General features: G+C 43.7%; 1 protein-coding gene and 1 long non-coding RNA gene across 13 annotated transcripts in view; one reads left to right on the forward strand and one right to left on the reverse strand.

Annotated features, from left to right (window-relative positions):
- fam13b (family with sequence similarity 13 member B) overlaps positions 1–20,638 on the forward strand; it is a 63,472-nt gene that overhangs the window by 20,597 nt on the left and 22,237 nt on the right. For all 11 annotated transcript variants that reach the window (XM_088604750.1, XM_088604753.1, XM_088604749.1 and 8 more), the window contains 4 exons: positions 3,267–3,479; positions 3,766–3,943; positions 4,819–4,963; positions 11,588–11,715. In XM_088604750.1, coding sequence (XP_088460876.1) covers positions 3,267–3,479; positions 3,766–3,943; positions 4,819–4,963; positions 11,588–11,715 — 664 coding nt within the window. The remainder of the gene's footprint in view (positions 1–3,266; positions 3,480–3,765; positions 3,944–4,818; positions 4,964–11,587; positions 11,716–20,638) is intronic.
- LOC148650698 (uncharacterized) lies at positions 257–12,747 on the reverse strand. 2 transcript variants are annotated; one of them, XR_015926202.1, is made up of 4 exons: positions 12,567–12,747; positions 8,772–9,043; positions 7,823–7,883; positions 257–983 (listed from the first exon to the last, which is right to left on the reverse strand). It is a non-coding gene; the product is annotated as an uncharacterized LOC148650698 (long non-coding RNA). The 2 variants fall into 2 exon arrangements; XR_015926201.1 differs by lacking the exon at positions 7,823–7,883.

Here is a 20,638-nt window from a genome sequence, read left to right on the forward strand (position 1 = left end):
TGTCAGGCGCTTGTGATGTTGAACTGCTAAGCGTTTTGAGTTGACTTTCACTCCACACACGTGACGGATGTGCAAGTTAACTAGCTTGGAATACCCAAGGACTGGCACTTGGTTGTGTAAAGAGATGGACCCTTAAAAAAAAAAAAAAAAAAAGACTATACAGGGCTTTCATATAGCACGTTACAGGACAGTACTCCCTGTACACAGCAACCTGCAGCACTGACAAGCGTCTGAACATACATCATGGAGGATCATCATGTGTGCCTATAATATTCCATGTCATACTGAAGAACCATTTAGTTCGATTAATGCGGTTTTGTAAATGTACTGTATGAAAATACTGGCAGTAGCATTGGATTTCCCTACCAAACCCACCTTTGTATTCAGATTCTGTATCTTATGTGATTTGTGACTGGACAGCCCTAGGAGGCCTGAAATGAATGTGATCTCAGTATTAAAGAGTGAGACTTGGGGAGGTGCGGTCTTTCCAGTGAAGTGTGATGAGTTGATGGGGTGGTGGCCAATGGGAGTTTAAGAACATAACGGTAGAAGAGGTTGCAAAAGAGAGGAGGCCATGCAGCCCATCCAGCCTGTTTGGTGGCGGTTTATTGGTCCCGAGGGTCTCATTCAGCAGTTTCTTGGAAGAAACCAGGGTTTTGGCTTGAAATGCGTGGCTGAGTTGCTTGTTCCATAGTCGCACATCTCTGTGGGTAAGGATAAGCTCCCTGTTCTTTGTTGTAGAGTACAGGTACATTGAAGACTGAAGACACAAGGCAGTTCTCTGTCATGGCTGCCCTGTGCAGTCGCATGGCTTCCTGGGATCTCTCTTGTTTTTAACTTTTCTGACAGGCGCTGGGTTTTTATTGCAGCGCCTGCTCGAGAAGTTCCTCTGAGGGAATAGTGCTGGTACTTTCAGTCCTGCTCCTCATCATGGGAAAGGCCAGTGTGCTCTGCAGTTCAGGTGAAAAGGTCAAGGTCTCTTTCTGAAAATAAAAAAAAAGCACACAATGCCTTGGCAGAGTTTTAGAAAGAAAATGTTTGCTGAGAAGCTGAACTCCTACTACCCTGGGATTAAGAACAACTTGTTTTTCTGACTGAAATGAGTTTTTGCCAACTTTGTGCAGTTTTACAACAGAAACAGTCCATGTGAAACATTAAAACATGGGGTCTGCTGTTTGTTTTTTGCCAGGGTTAGACACTCATTATTCAGTTCACTCTGACAGCACTAAGCGATATTCACCGCACCTTGGTGCATCTAAAGATGGTCACAGTTTTTTGTGGCTGTGTTCCATTCTAATTTGTTGATGAAGGGACACACACTGTGTGTCTGGAGTACATGGCCGACCTGGACAGATAAAGTAGTTGATCATTTTTTTCCCCCACTAGTGAAATAAACATGCAGTTCTAGCAGAAAGGTGCTCTAACAGCGGTATACAGAACATGCATTCTACACATACCACAGGAATAGGCAAAGCAATAGAAAACAACATAAATAAGTTTTCTATTGCTTTGCCTATTCCTGTGGCATGTGTAGAGTTGACATTGGCTCATGGCAATTTTTTTGTTTAGTTGGTTTAGAAAGGGTATTTTTGCATTAACAGAGGAGGATTAAGGTTGCCAGCTGCATCCTGGTCTAAGGCAGGCATAGGGACCATAATGAATAATTAAAGGGTTAACTGTGTAACGATCAACTCATTTACTTTTCCCTTCTGCTGAGTGCAGCAGGGGTTTTGTAATTAAGTAACTGTGTAAATGGCCTGCGTTTCACCTTGGTGATCCTAGGCTCTCGGAAAGTAGTGGAGATAAAGTAGGACTTTTTAGCCCTGTATAATTGTTTTGGTATATTTGGAATGTAGACGCTGTACTTGATAATAGGTAAGTCTGCATAGCAACACTGATTAATCTTTGACTAGATTGTCCATCCTGGTTCTGGTGTGATGTTACATGTAGAAAAGTCCTCAGTCAGATTTGTATATAAGGTACGCAGTATTGAGAGAAAGCAACTAGGACAATTGCTTAGATGCATATTCTGGTACTGCAGTTCTCATGCAGTAATTGTCTTAATTTATGAATTAATAACCTTTGACTGTATTTCATATTATTCTGTGTACAATTAAGTACTCCTGCTTGCGTTCAGAGAGTTTTGTTTCCTTACACTGGTAAGCACTGAAGTGCACAGTACATTGTTTTAGCTAGTGCTTGTGTATTTTATAATTGTCATTACTGCAGGCGTTGCAGATAAGAAGTGGATGCTGGCTTGAAGCCACGGCCACTAATTCCTCTTTGCGATTTCCTGCGAACCCTGTGCGCCGGCCTGTAACGCTCTTAATGAGCTCACTGTGTTTACGAACCATTCCAAGATCCTTGCTTTGTTATTAACTCGGCCCTAATGGCATGTGACTTTTAAGTCAGAGTGATTTGCGTGGAAAATGAAGCTGGGCAGAAAATCCCGAAGTGGGCATGTTATGCAACAGGATTCTTTTGTTTTCCACCCTCTCCGCTGTGTTGGGGATAATTGAGCCCTCGGGTGTTTCAAAGCCCGCTCCGAAAGGTATCCGGCCAGTGAAAAGACTTTAATCTGTCTGTTTGCTTTTGAACGAATGCCATAGCTCTGATTTCATCGTGGCGGTCTCGGCCGAGAGTGGCAGAGTGGAAGTTGCGCCATGCCCTTCTTCCCAGAACAGACGGGGCGGACATAGCAATAAGTAAACATGGAAGGACCGGAGCTAGGAAAAGAGCAGGACAAAGATTTTCATTTACGGCAGCTTTTTGCTTTATTTGTTGTTGTTGTTGTTGTTTTGTAATCTCATTTAGGACTTCCACCTTGTTCACTGTTAACAGTCTGGGAGAGCCAGTTCTTTAAGATGCATCTTGCGAGTCTTTAGGAAAAACTGGAACAGTGTGGAAGTACCTGTGCCTGTAGGACTTAGCTGAACCCTGAGTCGATGCAATGATCTGTGTATTTTTCTGAATATTGCCAGCTTTCTCTTTAGGCACAGTGAGAAACTTCTTTGACTAGAGTACCGAAACCCAGAGGTCCTGTTTTTTTGTAACGCTGTTTCCTCATAATGTGGTATTGTATTCCTCATAAAGGGTAATGTGGTGTTCCCTACCCTGCTTTTACCCTTTACTCTTTCTGGTCCTTTATTGATCTCTGTCCCCTCTGCCTGTCCCACTTCTGCTCCCTCCCCTGTCACTTCCCTCTGGCAAATACTGGTCCTTCTGTCTCTATCCGCCTCACTCCGTAATGCTCCCTGTGCCCATAGGGGGTCTGGACCTGGAGGGGCTGTTCCTGGTCAATGGCAGTGCAGAGCGTGTGGACTGGTTGCGGCAGCGGTACGACAATGGGGAGGAAGTGGACCTGGAGAAGGAGGCAGACCTGGCCTCGGCTGTCAGCCTGCTCCGACTCTTCCTGCAGGAGCTCCCCGAGCCCGTTATCCCTGCCAGCCTGCAGGCTCACATCCTGCAGCTCTACCAAGGTACCGACCTGGTCATTCACAGGAGGAGGAGTTTGATGTAGTGAAAGGTGTCTTTGTGAAAGAGAGACCGCATCTTGGTCCAAAATCCAGGCCAAATGGTGAGACCTTGAGCCAAGAATGGAGCTCTCTCACAGAGGCACAGCTTCATTCCCATAGTAGCAGCGCCTCTGGCTAGTATGATCAAAGCAACATTTTTTCAATTCACAGTCACAGCTCTATCATTACATCACCAAAGTTAAAGTTAGAAATCCCTTGTCCACGTTCGCGTTTGTTTCTCTTCTCTTAGACTGCAACACGGAGGAGGAGCTGGCCAGAAACATGAAGTACTTCCTGCAGCAGCTCCCTCAGGTCAACTACTGCCTGCTGCGCTTCCTGTGTCGCTTCCTGTCCAACGTGGCGTCTCTCCAGGAGGAGAGCTGGAGCACTGGCGCTCTGGCTGCAGTGTTCGGGCCCGACATCTTCCAGTAAGACCTGAAACTTGCCTCATGTTTCCACTCAAGTCACTGGCCAAGTGGTAGAACAGGTAGAACAGTGGTAGATACTAGCCTTGGGCTGCTTAACAAAACTGAATAAAAACTTATTAGAATTTGGTGATGATGCAGAGAACAGGGAAGTGTAAGTGGTTTCCTCACATTTGTAGACTTTGTTGAAACATTCCCAAATAATTAAAAACAAAATAGTTCCTAATCATAAATACTAGTATCATGTGTATTGAGCTTCTAGGTTTGCAGGATGGTCAGTGAATAAAATCCAGATTGGAGGCCTAAACGTGGCTTGTTCTTCAAAGAGGTCCAGGGTGGATCTTTGAGCAGAACTGGTTAAGCTCATGGTTTCATTGCATGGAGACCCCCATTGAAGCAATGAATCCTGATCGGGATACCTAATTAAATCGGAGAAAGATGTGATTCTGGGATCTCGGGGATAGTCTCTGAGCTGCCCAAGGGAGGCCTGGATCCCAGAGTGAACCCAGAGCCACTGAAGTTTCACCAGCCCCAGCAGCTTGAGTCTTTGAGGCAAAATAGAAATAGCTGTCTGACCTCCTTTTAGCTGTTACCTTTAAGACTGAAGGGACAGTGCCAATCGGACAGAGCACAGTTCCTGAAAAACACTACAAAAGGCAAAGTGAATCTTCACTGAAAGACTGGAGTCCAGATTTAAATCAAAACTTGCTACCCCATGCCTCTTGAAGCAGGGTTTCTGCTTTGCCCAAGCTCCTGACAGCTGCACAGTGGAAATCAGGCATGAGGCGTTTGCTTTGCGAACTTGAGGTTGGTGGATGGGGTGAAGATAGGATGTGATCCAGAGAGGGGGGGGCTCATGTGCCCCTTGTGTCTTTCAGCATTGACACGGATGTGGAGGTTCTGAAAGAGCAGGAGCCGGTGAGCCGCATCCTGGCTGACCTGCTGGAGAACCAGGAGGAGTTCTTCGATTCCGAAGAGGAGGATTTCTCCACCACTAATGACTACAGCTCCCTCAACGAGCAAGTAAGGACCTTCTCTCTGGTGCACTCTCACGTGCTCTGTCCTCGTGACCTCATGGGTGGTGTGCAGACTTGTAATCATGTATTTCTTCCTGCCTGCTGCCACTCTGATGATTATCTGCAGTCAGATGTGGGGGTCAGGTGTTCTGTGCGCTTGGCTGCTGGTGACTGGTAAAATCAGTTTTAGTTCGTCAGACTAAGATGATGGGTGATGGAGGTAAGTTGAGTTCTCCTCAGACGCTGTGTCAGTGAGTCTTTGTGTGGCACTTGACTGCAAAATGCAGAGATAATCCCTCTGAGAAAACAACTTGCATTTTTTCTTCATCCTTTTTTTCAGTTGTTTTATCAAAGCATCAGATGTGTGTTTTTAATTTCTGGTTGAATTGCATTACCCTACACCTGGCTTTTCAGACAAAAACTGAAATACAAAACAGCTTTGTATCAGTATTGTAGTTTACATATTTTGAGTTTGTTGTACTCTCTTTAGTCCTCGCAAATGGTAACTTCTTGAGTGGTGGCTGTGGATGTCTGTAAAAGCATCTTATTTTTTAGATTGGCGTGAATTATCACCATCTTCCTTTTTGTGGTGACACACTGGCAAAAGAAAGCCAGTCTTTATTTATGATGTTCTTAGAAGTCCTATTTAGGATTGTGGCTGTGTTAAGGTTCACTTGCAGCTGTACAACAGAGGTTTGCTGCTTCAGAAAGTTATTTTGTTATATCCTCCTGGACCTTAAAACACAACTGTAAGCTATAGAAACCACACATTTTAAATTTTCTTTTTTTTTGGGGAGACCTAAACAGTGTTTCAAATCTTTGAACTACAACTATTTAACACTAAATTTAGACTTAGTGTCTTAAGTCACTTAGTTATGTTTCCATTGGGTTCCCATTGAGTATTGGGTTGAATAGGTGTAAGTATTTGAAAATAAATTTATTAAAAACTTGCCCTCAAAACGTCAAGTGAGTTTTATATAAGCACGAAGATTGTTTTGAACAGTGGAAAATCTGTGATCTGTCTGATACTGTGATGTTTTGCTCTGGAAACAGTTGTATTTGTGTTGTGGTCTAAATATTTAACTAAACTATTTTTGGTATAATGTTCCAACCAAACGGTTCCAAGGATCGTGGTAAATGTTTCTAATTCAGTGTGCTCAACCTCAGAAAGGTTCATGGTGAGGTCTATTTAAGAAACCGTTAGCTAGCTGCTTCTATAATTTCCTCGTCAGTCAGAAGGTAAATTGATTAGCGCAAGTGATTTCAGTTGTTCAAAATTGATTAAAATGTGTCTCAGAATATATGTAAGACCAGAGTTATTGGGGACCTAGGTGGTCTCGCACATCTTGGCTGATAAATACATTTCAGTCAAAATGATTAATGGCAGCTTTCAGTCTGTCTCTTGTACAAGACTGGTAATACTTGTCTGCAATGGTCTGTAAGCGTTTGGTGATGTGTTAAATTGGTATCGGTCTTCTACAGAGGTTTAACAAAACTATCCACTTCCATCAGCCAGCAGGAAATAGTGTTTATGAAAAGCTAGAGGAATACTAGTGTTGCAGTATCCAAGAACAGTTCCTTGCTAAAAACACTTAAGTATTTTTTTTTCCCCAAAACACCTGTTCCAAGTTCAGCATGAGATCGACAAGAAAGGTCAAAATCTAAAATGTCATCCAGCTGTTTCTGAAAAGGTGCTTAAAATTTTGGGCTTCAGTCACCATAATGTGAAGACTGCCCAATAATAATGTTCCAGATGCACACTACTCTTCAAGTAAAGAACTGAACAACCTGCTTTGGTAAAGATAACTTAGTGCCGCAAGTCAACATGTAAAAGAGAGTTTGTTGTCCAAACTGGAGGAAAAACAAACTTGCAGCCCAGCATGAGTGCGTCTGTGAAAGCTGCTCACTGTGGGTTTTAACACAATAGCAGTATGCCTTGAAAATACTTTTTCCCAGTGGTTAATAATATTAAACTACAAATTGTACACCGAATGGTTCTTGGTCTGCTTAGCAGATTATCCGCACAGAATGAAATCCTTGGCTTTGCATGTTTAGTGACTTGCAGAGTTTGGCACGGTTGTGTATCAAGACAGATTATAGACTTGGCAGCTTTTGTTTCTTCTTGTCCCAATTAAAAGTATTCTGGGTTTTTTTTCCCAAGATTAAAGGAGTGCATTGTTCCACAAATGATGATATATGACATGCTGCTAATTGATAGATGATAGATGATAATAGGAATATACTGACTTTAAATAACAAAGCTATTTCCCTTTCCCATCTAGACATGTTTAAAGCCTTTTCAGGTGTTGTCCTTGAACCTGTCCTCAAAGAAAATATTAAGAGTGTGATTTGCAAAATGGGAGCATAAAAGTTTAATGTGTTGTTATTGTTGAGATTAAATTCTTTTTCTTCATAAGTGTTGCACAAAATGATCTTCGGGGGGAGGCCAAACTTGATTAGTATTTCTTTTGGCGCAGTAGGTAAAAGACTTGTTGAAATAGTTTCTCAGAAACTGTTTTTCCAGTGCCAGTGCTCATGCTTTATCACCATCGTGATCATCACGACTTCCAGAGAGTCTGTACTATCAGTTGTTTTCAGATGTCACAGCAGATAAGCAGTGGATTCCTCCGTAATCCTCTCTTGAGACATATTTCAGTTTCAAACCCTGCATTTCTTCTACAGGGAACAGATCATTAACTATAAATGCCTTTCATGTGATGTTTTTTTTTTGCATTGTGACTAAATGATTTAGCATTTCACTCAGGAATGCCCCCTGACTGCCAGCTTGCATAACAGCATGATATAACATTGTATCAGAGACCTGCAAGAGTAATTCCAATAATGCCTGTTCATTTTCCTCACTGACCTGTTACATATTCTACCGCAACACAAGGATTTAGTTTTGAGTCAGTCCAGTCCATCCATATCTATGGATGGAAAAGGTTAGTTTCAGCAGAGCAGAGAGACCATGCCTGATCATGTGTAAAAACAAATCCTAATCATCTAACAGCCTTCCCAGATCCGCGTAGCTAATAATGGAACGAAAGGAAAACCATGACCTTTCTTTTCTGACATTTTCTCTTCCCATGTTTTTGGTTCTCCCTCTGCAGCCCCCCCCCCCCCTCTCTTGAGTGTCTTTGTTTTCCCTGATTAGACCTCCCTGTACTTTTCCTTAGCTGTCTCACTCCATTTGGTGTTTTCTGAATCTCTTCCCTCTTCCACTGTCTCATCCCATCCTGCCTCCTTCTTGGCCTTGTTTCTGATCGCCTGCTAACAGACACCTCTGGAGCCATCCGAACTTTAATCCAGCAAGCCTAATGGTGGATGTCCGCATTTCTCTCGGAATTAGGCATGGAAAACAGAAGATGCAGACCTGAGTAAAGATTCTGACCACCACCTAATTACTGTTGTGTTACCCACTTTACCAGTTTTATAACCTTGCTCAGCTCTTGCTCGATTGCTGTCTTCCATCGGGCCTCTCTGATCGCCTGCTCCAATTGTGTGTGCACATGTTTAACAAACAGGGCCTCACTTTTAGAAAGAAAGGCTCTGTTCCCTTGGAGGAGACTGTCATCCTGGGGACTTTTCTTGGGGAAAATGCCCCAGGATCCTAACATACAGAGGAGCGATTGTCAACGTCTGAGACCTTCTGAGAACGTACTGTTCTGTAATTAAACCGTTCCACAAAAAGGCCAAAGGGATGTTCTGCACAGTAGTGTAATCCAGCGGGCATATGAGTGTTCCCTGATGTTTGTTTGGTACTTCATATGTTAGAATTGCCAACTTATTTTTTATTTTTGGGGGTTTTTACCTACCCAGTTTCTGAGCTGCCCACCTTCGAGCCACTTGTCTTACAACACATCACACGTGAACGCAGACCTGTTCTGGAGGCTCCATCCGATGGGAGGAGAGTTGCGTCCCTCATCCAGGGCACTGTGTGTTCGCAAGAGCCTAGGAAGCTGCAAAGGTTGTTGTTTGTCCACAGCCTAGGAAGTCCTGGCTGACTGTTTCCATCTTCAGCCATCCTGCCTATGGAAGCCCAGTCACGGTCAGCTAGTGACATGACACAAGCTCGAACCTGCAACACCTGAAAGAGATCTCTGCCCATCATTGGCTGAGCGCATCTTTGGAATAAGAGACCCGGCACTGTTTTGTTAGATTTGAACATCAATTTTTTTTTTTTATCCAATAGTACTACAATCATTGTGATTCTTAATTTTATGTACCGTCGGGAAACCCCTGTAAATTCAACTTTCCCTGTAAATCTGAAGGTTTGTTATGATACTGAAAGGGAAGACACTGTCTGCTTTGTTCTCTCCAGCTAGAAGGTAATGTAAATACTGTGACGTACCACACTCCCTGATGGAGCACCAGAGTTTCTGCGTGACTGTTTTTGTCTCTTTGCAGAAACAGTCGGTCTGGAGGAGGATTCCTTTTAATTGAATTGTGATTTTTGAGTGCAGACCTCGCAATAGAGGATTGTCTAAAGCTGGGTGTTTGCACGGCTGGCTCGTCTTAGTATTGTGTGGGTGGCTTTAATTTGCTAATTGGGAAGACTGTTTTAACCTTTGGCACCCAACTGTTTTTACAGAGATGGGCCTAGCAAATCAGGCAGAGCATTGCCTGTACAAGGTTAGCATGCGGACTCTTAACCTTCCGAGCTGGTGCACCCGGCTGCTGCTGATCGTTGCGACAGCCCACGCTTCAGAAACCTTGTCATATTGTGGAACGTTACCCCTTGACAGCCACGCCTTTCCTCTTGGAGCTCATACCCCCAGGCACAATGTGCCAGTGGTTAAACTTGCCCAGCCGTCTTTCCCAACTTACCTTCTGTGCAAAGAAAATGCATTTAAAAAAGAAACCGGTATTCTCCTGTATTGTTCATTTTTTGTTTTGGGAATGTTCCCACCTTGAATTTCGTTCTCGGGCACAGATAAGCACAGCTGAAGGCTTATTCTGTTTTTGCTGTGTAATAGTGTAATCGATAAGACTTGGTGCCAGGAATCTGCATTAGATGTGGTCTTTGTTTTGCCTGCCTTTCGAGCTATCTTATGAATAGGTGGAGTGTTTGCAGTAGCTCTCTGTATAACAGTTAAATGGATTTTCTAGCTGAAGTGAGTATAATGGGGTCCTTTAGGTATTAATATACCTTGTGTCATTGGCATGTTTATCCCGGAAGAGACTGGAAGAAAACCTTGTGTACTCATTGTGTTCATTTAACCTATGGGAAGTGTCCTTCTTGTGTTTGCCCAGCTGTCAGCTGTTCCCCGTGCAGTGCATGGGCGGTGAAGAGATAAGAGAAGATTTTATTGTCCCTTGAGGGAAATTTTTTATGGATGCCCAGCACTCCTGTGCGTTTAAATAGAATGCAAAAAAAGAAGAAAAGAAAAACGTTGCACGCTATTCTGTTACAAAAAATAAGAAAAACATTGCACATCACTATTGCACTATGTACAGTATAACGCATAACAACATGTAACATTTATAACACATCACAAAATGTATTGCATTTAAGTGGCTTGTAAGAGTCAAAATTGTGTTTATCCTTGACATTTGTGTCGACAGCTTTAATGGATAGTGGAACAAAGGAAGGTTTGTATCTGTTTGACTTGCATTTGGGAACCCTAAAACGTTTGCCAGAAGGAAGAAGTTGATATTCAGAGTTGGGGATGTGGGAAGGATCTGATATCATTTTTCATTATTTCAGATAAGCCACTGAAACAACGCCAAAATCTGTAGCTGACTGATTCCACTAGCCATGGGAATCTTTTTGACTATTACTCAGCATTACGAGCCATATTAATCTGTGTGCACAACGAGGTGAGGGTTCTTTAAACCAGTCAAATGATACTAAAGCAGTATCCATTAACACTTGCATCCATGTCGGCTTAAATCTCCATGCTGATGCTGAAATGGGAGGCATGGGCAGGTTTCCAAAGAAAATTGGACAGGAAGGCTGATCGATAGCTCCGAGAGTCCATTGAGCTGAACATTGTTACCATGGTGTTAAATCTGAGCTGGTGTTTTGCAGGGTTGTGTGTCAGTGCTTGGATTAAGTAAGTGGAGAAAAAAATATGTTTGAACTTTAAAGGGGATGGTTAAATAAATTGGATCTAGCCAGAATGACCCGTTCGTTTTAGTACTGATTTGCAGATGTCGTTTGTTCCTCGTTCCTACGTGTGATGTCTGCTGTACTATATCCTATATGCTCAGGCAACCATATGTGTAATCTTTGGCAGCTTTTATTGAACCGCAGCAGGTCCCTCACCTCTGTGTTGGGTTTCTATAACACTGCCTGCAAAGCACAAGTGGGTTGCTGGAGCAGGGTGAGCCGTGCCTGTTTAAAAATGCTGCCGATTGCAAAGGGCGTCAGATTATTTTGACTAGCCAGTATATCTCAGTACTTTCTTGAGCAAAAATCGCAGTACATAGCATGTAGGATGATTCCACTGTTAGAGGCACGCTCATTTTAATGTGGCAGGACTCTGCATACATCACCTGGTCCCAGAAAGCTAGGGTTTTCTTTTGGTCTTTGTGCCAGCTGAGAGTCAGGGATTTGGAGGGGCAGCATTTCACAGGGTCATCCCAGACACGCAGATCAGCTGTTTAACATGCCTGTCCTGTCGTGCAGATTACAGAGCTGCTGGACGATGAGAAGCTGGAGCAGTGCGAGGAGTTGCCCCGTGACAGTGAGGACAGTCCGGAAGATGAGCAGCCAAAAGAACCTCCTGGGCTTACCCAGGTCACCCCCTCCTCCAGGTAAGGGCTTTGGGACTGACCCCTCCGTGCTCACCACTCCCCACGCCTCCGCTGTTCAGTCTTTGGAAGGACTGAAGCCCAAAGACAGAGCTACCTTGAGCTGCGTGTCACATTTTTGAAATAATAGGAGGACATCTAGAAACTCGTTTTGTAAATGCTGTGTAAAGGGTTCGAAAGGGAACACCGTGTGTGAGTAAAATTTTTACAACTGTAGTCTTTTTATCTGCTTTATCGTCTTGTAGAAAAGGCGTGTTGTTTGTCAGAGGAGAACACTGCAGGAACCCCGTGGTTTTTAAGATGTTGCGCTCAAAGTCATGCTGCCCAGTTTGTGAATGAAGCTGAGATTCTTCCCACAGTGGAAGGTATCGGCTAAGGTCGGTTTCAGACAACCCTAAACCTTTATGCAGCCAGTCTGCAGACACCAATAGGCAGCAGGGCAGGGCTTAGATGGGCTGACCTGAGACACCAGGTTTGAGATAGGTACTGAAACAGGAACAGTCCTTGGACTGTTTTGATTGTTCTTAAGCTTGATGGAAAGGGTAACTGAAGGGTAAGTTTTGTGAAAGTTTCCATTATGCTAGAATAGTTCAGGTGGGCTTTGTTTTTAAATATCAAAGCACATGGGAATGTGAGAAACATGTGAAAGAGAGCCGTATCACAGTCATGTCTGAATGCCAGCTAACCCCATCAGAAATTAGACATTTTATTTTCTCATTTCCTTGCTCAATGTTTTATATGTGATATTCCAAAAGATTTACAGCAGTAAATATAAAACTCTTTCCTCCACACACTTAATTTTGTTACTGAGCCTATCTTGAAGTTGATTATTTTAAAATTGAGAGTTTACCTACCTTGAAGATCTTGAGTTTGGATCAGGAGCACGCATGTGCCCATATCAGGATTTCTGTTGTAGAATTGAGCCTGTTTGTAAGAATACAGCTGTCTGTTGGGGGCTGAAGACTGTGCCAGTTGCCGTTCTTTGGTCCAGTGACTCTGTGGTTTAATGTGATTAAATATAGTCGTCCTTAATCCGCAAAAACAGACAGACGTGTGCGCCAAGGTATTACAGACAGATCTGTAGTGATATGGTTGGCAGGCACTGATGGGTCCCTATATGGTCTGCAATATGAGATGTTGTTTAATTCAAATAAAGCCCTGTAGAAATGCATTTCCTGACATTCTGCAATCTGTGGACTGAATGACTGCATTACCCTCTGTGGTGGTGTGGTGGCCAGCCACTGCAGGGAGGCAGAATCTAGCAGGGGTAATTTCTGTAATCTCGGCTCCTTGAATGGGAGACCTTCTTCCCGAGCGGTGGAGGAGGACAGACGTTCTGTCGATCTGGAGCAAGTTCGGGTTTCTGACCTCCGAAGAAGCTTAAACTGCCAGCTGTGGCTGGATTAAGGGCAAGACTGTCACGCGTGGCTCATGGAGTTCATTGGTGACTCATTTAATTGATGTTTACGGGAAGAGAAAAGGCAACAACATGACCGGTGTTTGCAGCTCAAGGAAGGGCAGTGCTCTGCAGGTCCCAGTCAACACTGTGAGCACTAGAAATTGGTCAAGAAAGACACATGCTTATTGATACTGGGAAGAAGAACCAGTCTGGATGTGTAATAGTAGAAAGAAATAAGAGAATAACCTTTTTGTTATAGTTGAATTCTTTTAAGGAAATCTATGTAAAGGTGATTTGTGAAATCAAAGGTTTTGGTGATTTTTTTTTTCTTTTGTGGGATTTCATGGGATGTGCATCGGTCTCGAAATGACAAATCCAATTTTAAAATCTGTTTTCAAACAGTTTTGAAAACTTGTGACGGTTATCAAACAGTTTTAAGATGGAGGAGGATTCGTAAGACTTATGAGCTGTCTGCTGTCCAGACACTTTTCCAAATGCCAACTGATCTGACTCTTTATAAGTTTTGCTCAGGGCACTAGTGTTTGATTCACCATTTGCTTCTTAAACCTTTTGAGGTCCAGAGACCTCAGTTCACATGCAGCTTGGTTCACTGTCGTTGATCATGGAAGCCAAGTTAGAGCAAGTCACCAAATATCACTATTCTGAACTGCCCTGCAGCCTGGAAAAGGCCTGCATGGTTACTAATCAGTCATGCTAAACCAGGAAGTCTTTGAGACTATCTGGTAGGTCACTAAAAACTTCCAAGAACAGTAGGGTTTAAATCATCTCTTGGGCAGTAATATTCCATTTCCCTTCATATGTATGTAGTGTTTTGCAAAGTTTTTCTTTGAATGGCTCTCCATAAAAAATTGATTGATTAGTCAGTCTGTTCTTGGTTAGAGTGAAAGTCATGGTTTCTTTGCAAATTAAACTTGGTTTTCATGTACAGACTCCAAAGACAAGTAAATCTTTGGAAAAATCAACACCAGGGCGCTGCGACCTTCTGAATCCGTCTAGTCCATTCAGGAGCTTTGTTCCAACACACCTCTTAACCGGTTACAGTATGTTGAGCCTGCTAATTAAATGATCAGACAGTAGGATACGAGAATTCCCCCAAATCAGCTGTTTATTTTATTAATGTCACAAATGCACGGTTTGTGTGGCCATACTTTGCCACATTCTGTCCCAGTGCTGTCATAAATAGCATTCAAATCCCTGCATATTGAAGTAAAATCACAGCAAAAAGGCTTCTGTATTGAAGCTCCGGCCCGGACAGCTGCTAGGCACCTTCTGAGATTCGGAGCGGCCAGTGGAATACTAAAGAGGCAAAATCTGCATTTAATCACGGAGAAAAAAGCCAGAGTATTTAAAGACCTTGTTTGTGTCATGGCCTGGGCTGCCATTAAAAGTGATCCCTTTTGCCCCAGTGTGCTGGAAAATCTGAAATATACCCTCTTGCTAAAATGCTAAATATAAATAAGCCTTGTTGTGTACCCCACTCCCACCCCTTCAGCATGCCACGGGCAGTATTTTCTGTGATGGCAAGATGACGGGTTTCTGGAGCGCTTTGTGGTTTGTTGGCTGAGCCAAATGAAAGTGTATGCTCTCGTCTGCTCCCCGGCCCCTGGAGAAGGCAATGTGGCTTGCAACTCGAGACAGAAAGGCCTCTGATGCAGCCCCCTTGATATAGAATCTGATTCTCTTGAGTGCCAGGCATATCTGCCCCAGAGGTTACTGTGAGTCACAGGAAGGATATTTATCAAATGCATTTAACCGTGTTGAGGAGTCGGTGTTATTTATGACGACGGCTGGACCTCCGTGTTTCAGGAAAGCTCTCCCTGTCGTTTCGACAGGTAGCAGAACCTTCATGCTGCCTGGGGTTTTGTACTGCTCTATTCAGTGTAGGTCAGAAGCATAGCTGGGCAGTAGGGTTGTCCAGACTGTGACCTACCCTGTACATGCTTGAGTATCAATGTTTTTCTGTAGTGTCATTACCTCACGGCACCATCCCTGTCCTTGTACCTCAGTCAGATATAATGACTCTCATTGTTGTATTATGTAAAATCCTGCATGGAGAAACCTCTGATCTAATTAAGAGCTGGCAAGCTTTAAAATTCTGTACAGCAGAGTGTTAAGCCTAACCGAGAGCAGGACAAGCTGAAAACCAGAAAAGGTCTGGAACCCAAAATCGAGAGTTTGAGAACTCATTCTTTAGCCCAAACCCACACGTTATTTCCAGTGTTCACTGTGGTTTCTGCTCTTGTACAACTTGTACTGTTGTTAGGGTTAAGGATAGACTTTAGCGTACTGTTAATGGACATTGCCATTTGAGATGAATAAAACTGCGTGGGCAGTGGTGTGTTCACAGATGAGCTGAGTTGTTTGAACAGTTCCCTCTGCAGTCATGGGCCAAGCAGCAGGAAAACAGGATCTGCTGTGAGATGAGGTATTCAGTGGGATTGTTGATGTTCTGCGCAGGGAACAAAGACTTAGTTTCTTACAATAAAGAAGGCAGTGTGGATTCGGCGAAAAGCTGCTGACATGCCGAACGCATTTTATGATTTCGGAATGTGTTGGTGACACACAATGTGCTTCTTGGCATAAACATTTGCAGCGTTCTGCAGCTAGTGGAAATTTCTTTGTTAGGTTGGTAGAGACAGACCAGGGACTCTCTTCAGCAGTGATACTCCGTTTCCTCACATGTGGAGTAGGAATAAAAAGTAACAATATTCCTCTGGTAGTTCAGAGCCACAGTGAAAGGCATGTAAGTCTGTTACTGGTGGCTGACCGAGGTCCAAGGGCAGAATGCATTATAAGTTCTGAGCTGCAGTTGTGTACTTTCCCATAGAAGTGCCAGAGCCCAGCCTACAGTTACCAGAAGAAAAGCTCACAGTAGGAAAAAAGCTCTGTGTGGAAAGAAAAAAAAAACAGAATCTGTGTTTCGCAGGGCTCCCCCAGAACTAATCCAGCAGAATTCCCCCCCCAGTTCCAACGTCAAAGTAAAACCAGACAGGTGGTTTCTGATCTCATCTTAGTATGCACAGAGGGGTAGATTTCTCTTTTCTGATTTTTAATGTTTTGACTGTTTTTTTGACTAAGAATTCCCAAAATGGGGAGGGTGTCTGTGAAACAAGAGGAATTATATTGTAAATAGTCTCATTTCTTATCTTCTGAGCTTGATAGAAGAGAATGTTTCTTCAAGGGCGTTGCAGGGGAGCAAATAGATATTGGCGCTGGGTTGCTCGGAGCACCACAGAACTCCCCGTCAGCTATTAAAAGACTTGTTTATTTATAATGCGTTTGCAAGCTCAACACATGTAAACGCTCGTGCGAAGGCAGGCTCTGACCTTCCCGAAGGCTTGCTCACGGAGTCCGGCGTTCTGAATCGTGTACGCGTTTCAGCACAGGCCCCGAAATAACTCGCCGTCTTCTGATTCTGCGCCTCTCCGGCCCGGCGGGGAGCCCGGTGCCCGCGCGGGTCATGTGAAGGCGGCTGGGAGGGGGGTGTCGGCGGGGCTTCCTGAGCTCCTTGTTCCGGGGGGGCAGCGGGAAGGGTGGGGGGTGGTTTCAGCGAGGTCTTCTTTTTCTGAGCTGCAGCCGATTGGCTGGCGAGGCTGGGCAGGCTGCTCGGCTGCGGCGCTCAGCTGTGTATTTGAGCTGAGCTCCGGATTGTCGACTGCGGCACTTTTCTCAGCAGGGCTGACCTACTCACAGCCAGCCAGGCAGCAGAAAGAATCTGCAGCATGAACCCCAGCGGTCTGTGTTCACAGTTTAACATATTGATGCAGACCTTGTCACCTCAGAGCGCCCAGTCCGGATAATACGACGCACCCTCCCCCCCCCCACCCAGTACACCCCAAAACAAAAGAAAAAATGGCCTGCGAAATTCTACTTCACAGGTAAATGTGACCGAGGAGAAGGGAGAAGGGGGGTGGCGGGCATGGTGTTTAATGGGATGCATGTCCACAAGACCGGTTTTCGTCGCGGTGTGATGTAGTCCTGTTTAGATGTCTTTGGTATCGATTATGAGCCACTTTTAACTCTCTGCACCCGATTCGGAGATAACTGCTTCTCAATTTTCGTGCTGAGATATTAGTTAAGGGACCTAGTGATGGGAACGCAGCATGTATGTTCTCCATAACATTGCGTGCTGTCAGCAGTAATCTTCACAGGTTGTCGCAGTGGGTCGGATGTAGTTCCCGTGTGTGAATAACTATTAACAATCAAAGGTAAATCTGTTTTATTCCTGGGTCGAAGTGGAGAATGATGACATTGCTCCCTGTCCCTCGTTGTGGCACAGCTCTCTTTATCGAGATGCATTCTTGCACAGAGACGTGGTGCGTGATTACAGCACAGCTGCATCTCAGATTAGTGGTTCTTGTGCTAAATTGTCATTTTAAATCCATGTTGTGCTCTGACAGGCTTTAATCGCATGCAGCAGTTCGTCATCGTGGTCTGTCTCTAATGAGCCTCCATCATTACAACGAATAATGCAAGCCTTTACAGGCACTAACCCCTTCAAATAGATAAGTGAGAGCCGTAGTTGTAATCCAGTTAATCTAGTTGGGAATGCTTAGAAATAGATCTTGATGCTTATGCTTCTTTGGGGGGGAAAAATGCTGTTCTTTAGGAATGTTAAAATGTTAGTTTTTTCATTTAAGTTTTTCAGCTTGTATTCTGCAAAACTGCAGAGGATTTGTATGTAGATTATTAATCGGTGTGATTGTAGCAAATAAACTTAGGCTAGAACGTCATTTAAAATGCGTTACAAGACGTGATCAAGATGTGACACATAGCCTTATGGTTTAGCAATTGGCATTGCAGATTTAGGATTCTTAAATATTTACTGTATCTATGTGTCTGAGGAAATCCCAAGAGAGCTTAACAATTTAATCAATTTCCCTTCGGGATCAATAAAGTCTTATCTATCTATCTTAACAATAAGGTGAATAATGACTTGCCACTCCTCATCTGCCACCCCAATCCTCATCTGCCACCCCACTTGGAGACTGTCAAACAGGCAAGCGAGGGAGAGAGAGGAGAGTAACTGTGTAAATGACTGCCATTACCTCTGTTCTTTCCTGCCTTGAGGAGCTCTCATGCACCGTAGTTGAACTTGGAAGCAAAACTGGGAGTCGAATTTCCTGAATGTGGGGAAAAGCTCAACGGCTGGATTTCTTTAGAGATTGATTTCACGAGAAAATATTGCATTGAGAGCGCATCCTTTTGTCAGCACGGTTTAACTTAATGGCTTTCTTTCGTGTACAAAAACCCAGGCTAAAGTTTCTAACAATGTTTTGCTTAAAATTGAAATGTCAGCAGAGCAGTTAGTGGGATTGTTGTTTTCGGTTATACTGTATTTACTTGGCCAGCAAGAGCCTTGTGTAAAATTACAAATGCCAACAACTGAGCATAGAAGCCTTTGTACGGTACTGTTTACTCCGTAAAAACTGGTTCCATAAATGTGCTTTGCAAGTGTAACTTTCACAGTCTAGACCAGGGGTCTCAAAATATGGACCATCCTGAAAAGTGAAAGTATGGTCAATAAGATGCAGCTGCTCACAGATTCAGGGCTTCCTGTGTTGTGGTCTGTAACTTGCCGATATTGCACTCTTCCTTGGATTTACCTGTAACATCTCAATTGCTCAAGCCTTGGAGCAAAAAACAGCTAATTGAACAAACAGTTCATTTGGATGAGAAGGAAAGCAGGAAGTTTACTAGGTCTCAAGGCCCAGGAATCATTCACAGTAGTGTTATACTGTTATACTGATTGGTTAGGCCTGGGATGGGGGGGAAGAAACATCAACTGATCCAGTAAGTCTGTGGGCTCGTGTTGCCCAAGTCCTTTACGACTGACGAGTTAAAGAGAACCCTTGAGAACTACTCAAAAGTTTCTAAAATTCGCATTTTAAAAATAAATATACGGAAGGGTTCCTTGTTTTATTGGTAGCGGTCAAAACGGTTCTGGCAAGGTACACAAAACTGTTTTTTTTTTTTTTTTTTTCCCCTTGTGTTCCAAGATGGCTGCAAACTGTGTTTACTGTATTTTTCCCGAATCCGTAATGCATTGCTGGGGCCAGGGACATATCAAGTGTGCTTGCCGATAAGTATTAGTCATCCCGCCAGGAATGGCTTTCAGAAGTCTGCTGGCTCTGCTTTAGAAGTTAAGGGAGCGGGAAGGGCCTCCTACCTGACTTCTGTTTGTGCAGTCCCTCAGAGGAGGGTTTGTGTGCCCGTGTATTAGATTTCATTAGGCATGTGTCCTGGTTACTGCGTGGGAATGTCTAGCACTGAGGGTGTTATGTTTTGTGTCACATATTTGGGTATTTATGTTGCTTTTAGATGTGTCTGTAAAGAGCTCTGATAGAATGTCCTGTCCCCCAGGCCCACCTTATCAGGAACCACTGTTCATGTGTTTTTTCTCAGTGGCCTTGGGGAAGAGGAGTCGGTTCTTTCTGGGCAGCAGGCAGTGTGATCACTGTAGTGGCTGAAATGGAGGGGGGGGGGGAATTCAAGAGACTTTCTGAAGCAGCTCTGCTTGTAGTGATTTAACTTGACTCTTTTCACCTTTTGAGGTTATTAAATTTCAGGCTTATTCTGTAAGCCCTAAGACTCAGAATCTACTGTCCAGGACCTAGACCTAACTTGGATGAACACTATTGCATATGTGACTTGCAGTAATTTATTACCTATATAATTTTACAGGTGTAATGGAATAAAACAGTATTAGTCACTAATGTGATTTCCACATAACACCTTTTAATTCCTTCTTTAAAGTTTAAGTGTGGGAGGACATCACACTTGTGCTATTTTTGTGTTGGTGATACCTTGTATAAATAGTTCAGAGGTTAGGAGCCACACTGTAATGCTGTGTGCCTTTCTCCTTACGTCAATGGCTTTCCGAATGGTCTTCCATAGTGTCCTGAACTTTAGACCCTTTGCAGACATTTTAAACATGCAAGGGAAGCGACTGCAGTCTGAACAGAACAGAGTCTGTCTTTTGCCTTTGTTTCCTGTTTAAAAACTGTGTATTGCAGTGCGGGGTCACTGTGACTACTTTCAGAGCATCCTGTTCCGTCTGTGGTCTGTATTGGGGGAAAAAAAAGGTTGCTGTATGATTTTGGTGAAAATAGCTCTGAGGTGGCGTCTAAATGCATACATGGTTTTCAGCTCTTGTGTGCCTGCATGCACTCACTTGGTGTACTGCTGTGTAAAACCTTTTGGATCTTCGAGCCCATGAGTAGCCTGCTCTGGTGCACCCTTTTCCCTCAGTGCCCACAGATTTTATCAGTATCTGTAAAAGTAGTGTAATCAGCTGGAAATGTTGATGCACCCTCATACCACCCGGCAGCGAGGTTTTGAATCCAACTCTGCCTGGCTGCCCTTTACCCTGTCTGTTCCTTAAGGAGAGATTCCCGAAATGCTCCACTTGGGAGAGGAGGAAGTTTGAACCCTCCCCTCCTTCCCATTTTATTGGGTGATCTGCATGGTGGGAGAAGGGAGAAATGTTACCTGTCATTGCCATTG

This window comes from Lepisosteus platostomus, chromosome 13 (assembly GCF_059453375.1).
Source record: "Lepisosteus platostomus isolate fLepPlt1 chromosome 13, fLepPlt1.hap1, whole genome shotgun sequence".
In the NCBI taxonomy this organism is placed as follows: Eukaryota; Metazoa; Chordata; class Actinopteri; order Semionotiformes; family Lepisosteidae; genus Lepisosteus; species Lepisosteus platostomus.